The sequence below is a fragment of the Aethalodelphis obliquidens genome, unplaced genomic scaffold, assembly GCF_003676395.1.
Source record: "Aethalodelphis obliquidens isolate GAN/ISIS:26980383/991018 unplaced genomic scaffold, ASM367639v1 scaffold12, whole genome shotgun sequence".
NCBI lineage: Eukaryota > Metazoa > Chordata > Mammalia > Artiodactyla > Delphinidae > Aethalodelphis > Aethalodelphis obliquidens.
In genome coordinates, this window is record NW_020837956.1 from 22770371 (window position 1) to 22777171 (window position 6801).

At 56.1% G+C, this 6801-nt stretch overlaps 1 protein-coding gene across 2 annotated transcripts in view; it reads right to left on the bottom strand.

Moving 5' to 3' along the window:
* EMILIN1 (elastin microfibril interfacer 1) overlaps positions 1-2645 on the bottom strand; it is a 7918-nt gene extending 5273 nt beyond the window's left edge. Inside the window, exons 1-4 of one of the 2 annotated variants that reach the window (XM_027113596.1) lie at positions 1986-2100; positions 1514-1641; positions 919-1044; positions 237-457 (exon numbers count right to left, since the gene is read on the bottom strand). In XM_027113596.1, coding sequence (XP_026969397.1) covers positions 237-457; positions 919-920 — 223 coding nt within the window. In that variant the 5' untranslated portion in view covers positions 921-1044; positions 1514-1641; positions 1986-2100. Of the gene's footprint in view, positions 1-236; positions 458-918; positions 1045-1513; positions 1642-1985 lie in introns of both variants that reach the window. The other variant, XM_027113595.1, reaches the window with a different exon arrangement.
* Between the last annotated feature and the right edge of the window lie 4156 nt (positions 2646-6801).

Here is a 6801-nt window from a genome sequence, read left to right on the forward strand (position 1 = left end):
ACACACACACACACACACACACACACACACACACACACACACACACAGACAGACAGACATATTCTCCCTCTCTCTTCTCTCTCTCACTCGCTCTTGCTCTCATGCATGGGAAGGGATCTCATTAACTCCCTTCTGTCCCCTCTTCTGACCTGGAGCAGGGGTTCCCCGCAGCAGCCTGGCCCACGCTTCCCCCAGCACCGCCTTCCCCTCCTCTCCCCAGCAGCTCCGGTACTCACCTTCCCCACCCAGTCCACTCAGGTGGTTGCCCGCACTGGAGCCCGAGAGGTTGGGGCGGGCGGGCCGGGGCCGGGGGCGCGGCGTGGTGGGTGCAGGGCCCAGTGCCGGGGCAGGGCCCTCGGCACAGTCATCGCCCCCGTACCCCTGGCAGCACCTCCACTCCATATCCGTTACTGTTTTGTAGGCCACGCGGTAGCGAGGGCGGAGGAAGCTGCGGTACCTGGGAGAGGCAGAGGGAGGCCTCTTGACTCCTCCCTGTCCTGTAGTGATCCCGGCCCCTGTCCTCAGAGGTGAGCAGCCGCTGGTGGACTAGACCTGTCCCTCAGGCTGGGTCCCCCTTACTGACCAGCATGTGGCCTTGCTCAGTTGACAGTTGTCAGCGTGTTGGCCAAGGGCCAAATCCCTACTCTTCCTCCCCTTGTCCTGTGCTGGAACTTTGAACAACTCTCCTTGACTGTGACCCAGCCCGGAAAAGGCATTCCAGGGGCTGGCAGGGTGGTCCAGGTAAGTTTGCCCTCAGTATTCCACCAGCCAAATTGCTGCCTCAGCATCTCCTCAGCTGGCTGTGACTGAAGCCCCCGGTCCTGCCCCTTGCTACCTGCTTGGTACAAATGCCCCCAGTTGGCCGCCCTAGCCCAGCCCCAGCCAAGTGCACATCCCTTGGCAGGGGGAGGTGCTCACATGATGCTGTGGGAACACTGGGGCTGGCCCCAGCCACAGGGCTGGTAGTCAGGCTTGATGAAGGTCTCCACTCCATCCTCAAGGACACAGCTCACTGTCCGGGTCACCACGTAGGCACACCAGTTCCTGCAGATACAACCCCACGTGGGCCCAAGATCCAGAGACACATACCCCCAAGGAAGGCCCAGGGGGGCTACCAGAGGGGCGGAGGGAGGGTCAAAACATGAAGGGCCCCTGGGAACGGTGGGAGCCAGGGCTTTGGCAGGGGCGGCTCCCCGCCCCCCCACCTTCCTGTGCAGCAGGAGTCAATAAAGACTTTTCAAGATGGGGACAGGAGATGTAGATGCAAAACCACAACCACGAGATGTTGATCCTCGTGGCTGGGGGCACGTGGGGAGCCTCTGAATCCACACATTCATTCGTGTCCCTCTGTCTCGACCCCCAGCTTGGCGTGGCCTGTGTGAACCGACTGGCCAGGGCCCCTGGTGATCCCCTGGATGCTGGCTTCCACCCACCACTCAGGGGAGAGGACGGGGCAGGCAGGGCTCCAGCTCAGGGTTAAGGAGAGAATAGGCCATTGATGAGCGCTGCCCACCTTGGGGCTCGACGTTCTACACTCTTGGCCCCATTCGCGCCAGTCTCTGGTCCGTGTCGGCTGGAGAGCCACAGGGAGCAGAGGAGCGGCGTCAGAAGCGTGGGTTACTGGATGGGGCTGAGGGAGCCCTAGAGAGGAATGAGAGGTCTGCCGAGAATCCCAGGCTGGTATGCAGCTGGCGGCTGGCAGGAAGGCCTGGCTGGTGTCCCTCAGGGTAGTTTCCCTGGGCGCCTAACGTGGAAGCAGATCTCCCTGAGGTTGGGGGGGGACCTAGCTCTTCAGGGGGCCCTGGAAGTGCCCTGAAGGAAGGCGGGCATGTGAAGAGCACCTGGCGGATGGGTTTCCTCTTCCCCCTTCCCTGCCCCAGGCGGGGACAGCCCAGAAGAGCGGACCCAAGGTCGGGGCCCGATACACACCTTCTCACCCACCCTCCCACCTACCTCCAGCCTCGGGCTGGGGCCCAGACTCTTACCTGTGGCGGCTGGCAGGCCGGGGGGCACTCTGGGCCTGGGGTCCCCCAGGGCTGAGGGCCCCGCCACTCCCAGTGTAGAGGCTGTAACCGCGAGGAGGGTAGCTGGCCGCCCCCACGGCTGTGGTCAGCAGGCAGCAGAGGTAGCAGCTCCAGAGGGTTCCGGGGGCCATGGCGGGGGCGCTCCGTGGTGGCCCTCAGAGGCACATCCTGGCCTGACCACCGGCGCCTCTGCCTGGAGCGGGGGACGCCGCGGATCCGAGGGACAGCAGGTCCTGTCCCCAGCTTCCTGCCGGCAGCCCCCAGCCGCACGCCTCCTCCTTGGCCGCCTGGCCTGACCCCTCTCCCCCTCCTCTTTCCTCCTCAGGCTCCTATCTGTCCCTCCCTCGGTTCCTTCCGCTCTCCTCTTCTCCACTTCTGAGGGGGGTTTGTTCTCTGTGCCCCCCGGCCTCCTGTGCCTGGTCCCTGGCCCTCTCAGATGCTGCTTCCTGGGCCTCCACCCGCTCGCCCCAGCTGGCCCTCCTCTGGCCTCCCTATCGCTTTTCCCCAATGACTGGATCCTGAGGGTGACAGGGCTTTGCCCCTGTGGCTGCTCAGAGGCGCAAGAGTGGTTTCGGGGCGGGCCCTGGCCTCCCGCCTCTCTCTCTCCCTCACTCCCCTCCCTTCCCCCCTGTCTGGCTGGCGGTCCAGCCTCCCCCTTCCTCCCCCCACCTCTCCAACCATCGTGCGCCACATCTGCTTCTTGTTAACTCCGGGAAAGAGAGAAAAAAAAAGGAAAAACAGAGAAATGTGGAGTTGCCCCCGGGCTTGGGGCCAGCCTCTCAGACGGGCCACATGGAGCGGAGCTGGGGCCAGAGCTGGGGAGGAGGCCCAGGGCTGGTCGCTTAGACAGGGAACGGGAGCTGGAGCCACAGCTCTCCTGGGGCCAGGGCAGGCCTACCCCGGGAGAGAAGGCCTGAGAGAGGAGCCCACAGGCGAGAGGTGGAGAGGAGAGCTGTAAAAGGAAGAAAGAATCGCAGGGCTCAGCAGGACAGCCACTCACCATCTAGTCCAGCTGCCTCCTTTCATAGATGTGAACATTGAGGCCCAGAGTGGGAAAGTAACTTGTCCAAGGTAACACAGCAAGTCAAGAGCAGGGCTCAGATTAGAATATAAATGGTACCCAGGTCAGTGGCTTGCGAGGAAAAAGGAGGAGAGGAGTGAGGGCTACTGGGCCAGAGAGGAAAAGGAGAAGGACTCACTGAGGCAGGCAAGAAATTCAGAGAAGCCAGAAGAATCTGGAAGTGGGGAGTAGCCTTCTGTCAAGCATGGAGAGGACATGGGCAAGAGGAAAAAGGCTTTCATTCTCAAAAGGCCAGGTGAACATGGGTCTCAGACTTGTCTTGGAGAAGGTCAGCCATGAGTGCGGGAGGGGAGGGAAGGAGGGAGGTGAGTTGGGCCCGATGTATTTAGCCTGAAGGAAGTCACTCCCTAGAGTGGAGCCAAGTCTGGTAGCCTCTGAGGCAAGTAAGGAAGTTGACTCAACCACCAGCCTGCCCATAGACTCTGTCAGAATCTGTCAGCCGGCCCCCCTCACCATCTGGCCCCCAGCGTTGTGTTCTGTACAGGTCTCCCTGCGTGGTGGGCCGCTTGGGAGAGCCAGGCAGCAGTACTAGACAGAAAGGAGGCGAGAGCCTGGTGTGTGGGCGCTGCGGAGGTGCCTGGGTAGCAAAGGCACGTGTAGGACTCAGTAAGGAGTAGCTGGTCCTGCTGGGGAACAGGACACAAGCGCCCGACAGAACGAACACAGGGCAGGACAGACAGAAGGCCAGATGGATGCTGTGCTCTGGGTAAGAGGAGGGGAAAGATAGCTGGCTGCTGTGGGGAGTCAGAGAAGAGCTATTGGAAGAAAGAGAATCTGATAAATGTGGTAGTGGGGGGAAGTAAAAAACAGGGACGGGGGGAGGGGGAGAGATTTCAGGTTGGTGAAAGCGGTCTGTCTCAGTTTCCTCATCTGTAACATGAGAATAATCATAGTTCCCTCCTTCCTAGTTTCATGTGGCTTAAGTTAATCCATGTGAAGCATTTAGAATAGTGTCTGGCACGTGGTAAATGTTAGCTCTTCTTTGTGTCAGGAAGTCGGAGAGGTTGATTGTGGAAAAATCAGGGAGAGGTTCAGATGACTGGTTAACAGCTTGGGTTACAAGTTTTTGAGTAGGGGGTCGATACACACGCAGAAAGAAGATATTCTTGGCAAGAGCAATGGGCAGGGTGTTAGGGCACAAGGATGCTGGTTCCAGCTCCTCCTCTAAATAGTGTTATCACTTTGAGCAAACCCCCTGACTCCACCGGGGGTCTGCCATCTTTCTGTCATCTCAGGTCCCTTCCAAATTCTACACTGCAAAGTGACGCAGACGTGGAAGGGAAGGCTGTGACTGCTTGGTGACTGCATGGGTAATGAGGGACCAGATGAAGGGGGACACCACAGAAGCTTCCAGGGTTTGAGCCAGCGTGAGTAAATCGAGAAGAGGAGCAGGTTTGAAGGAAAGAAAGATGACCTTCGTTTGGGCATCCTGAGTTTAAGATGAGAATAACACATCTCAATGGAAATAAACGTCCAAAGGAGATGGTTAGCAGTGTGGGTCTTGATTCTGGGAACCATTTGCAGGACAATAGTTGGAAACTATAAGAATGGATGCCACCAAATCTTCAATGTGAATCTGAGTGATCTACCTCTGACGTCCAGAATATGATCCTGATGACTGGAAGAAATGTTGGCGAAAAGACAGGATGGTGACAGTAAACTCTGGAACCATCAGAAATGGAAACCTGTGCCTGTTCCTTAGAGGTGAGGGGATTGGCACCTAGGGAGACTTGAAGGAGTTGGTCCTAGAAGGTCCTGATTTCAAAGTCGCTGTCAGTGGAAGGCAGCTGCTTAGGCCCTGGCCCTGGCCCTGGCCGGAAGCTCACTCACTTCCCCTCCAGGTGGCCCTGGCTGCTGCTGTGCATTTGCTTTCTCTGCTCTTCCCGGTCTTCTCCGTTCAGGAGCTCCTGGCAACTTAAAAAGTCATCCCAGCCATCTTGTGACTACTCAGTTGTCACCCGTTCCTTTGCCTGCCCCCTTAAGTTACAAAATCTGTTGTATTTTAAGTGTGTCAAGTCAAAAATGTTGCCTTTGAAATATAATGGCGGTAGGTTGCATTTCATTTAGTCCTGTAATTAGGAGCCAAGACCTAGAGCCTGACATGAATGTTCAGAGATATCAAAGAAATCAGTGGGTTCACTGGGGCGGCCTGAGGTGTTGGGCAAGCAGGCTGCAGTGGAGACTAAGGTTAGAGGGAATGCAGTGGTGGCGGTGGTATTGATAGGCAGCCACAAATTGCCAAAGAGACTGGAAGAGAATTCCTGAGACCAAAAAAGGCTAAGAGTCCCTCGGGCACTAGGACAAGATCTATTTTATAACCTCTCCAAGACAGATTTCCATGGGTCTAGTGCCAATGGGAAATCTTGGCTGTACCAGGCAGCTAACTCATTCAGTCAACCATCACTGATGGCGCAATGAACTCCTGTGCCTGGGGCCAGAGAGATAGGGGCCCCAGCAGTAAGGAGCATTTTATGCCTACCACCCTCGGTCAGAAGACTGAAGAGTGGGAGGAAAAAGGGGGGAATAATAACAACCGGGCCTTGGGTCATGCCAACCCAGATGGGAATTCCAGCTTGTGGGGACTCTTGAGCAAAAGTCCACTATGCACAAATGCACACATTGTTTTTCCTTCCAACCCTTCCCACAGGTACGATACTTCAGGAGCTAACCTCCCTGGATGCAGGGCCCAGTGCCCCTTTTCCAGGTCTTGTTGTCTTTTCACTCCTGAGCCTAATCCTGACTATGTCTTCTGCTTTAAATTGTCACACTAATCACAGAGATTAAGCTCCACACATTCCCCCCTGCCCCACGTGCCCCCTAACCCTCTCTCTCCCCCGATTTCCCCCAGGATAAGGCTTCACTTGTCTCACTTCCCACGTACTTTTCCACCCAAGCTTTTTTCAGGAGTTGTTAGCTCTTAGCTGAGTCCAGTTTAGTCCTGGAGACCATTTTTAACTTGGTTAAAATGTTCCTCCAGGCACTAGGCCAAATGACCCATTCAAGGCTGATAAAGACTCGCTGACCTAGGCACAGGAAGTTCTGGGAGGTGAAGGACATTTCTGGATGGTTCTAAAACAAAACTTTTTCCGCTTTCCCCTGACCCTAGGACAACTTATTGAGTCCACAGTCTGACACAACAGAGTATGGAACAGAGGAAGAAGGATCAGGTGACAGTCTCTAACCATTTGTAGAACCTTGGTCAAATCAATTACCTTCTGGGCCTCAGTTTCCTTCTTCAGAAAATGACCTTGAAGGCCCCCTTCAGCTCTGAGAGTCTAGTTTACTTTGCAACTGGGTCAGCTGGTTTCTGGACAGCCTTGGAAAGCTGAAGCACTTCCAAGGCCTTCCCTTATGTCATTTGCAGTCTAGAAAGTCTACTTTCCAGGATCTAGTTGTGTTTCAACAGATCTAAAAGTTTGGTTGCTCTTGGATCTGCTTCAAATTTCCAGGAGATGCAAAGCATAATGTGTGTAATCCTTTAAGACCTAGACCCTCATTCTCCCAGAGCAGAGCTGGGAACAGACTGCTCACTGAGGGGACACATGAGGGAGTACATGGCTGGGATTTCACCGTTATGTGGAGGGAACATGGGGTTGGGATTCTAAACAGAAAACTTCTGGGAAATGGTGGGGGCTGCGTGATGAGAGGGGAGGCCGGGAAACTACAGACTGCTAAAGGCCGAGACCAAGCTTAGGA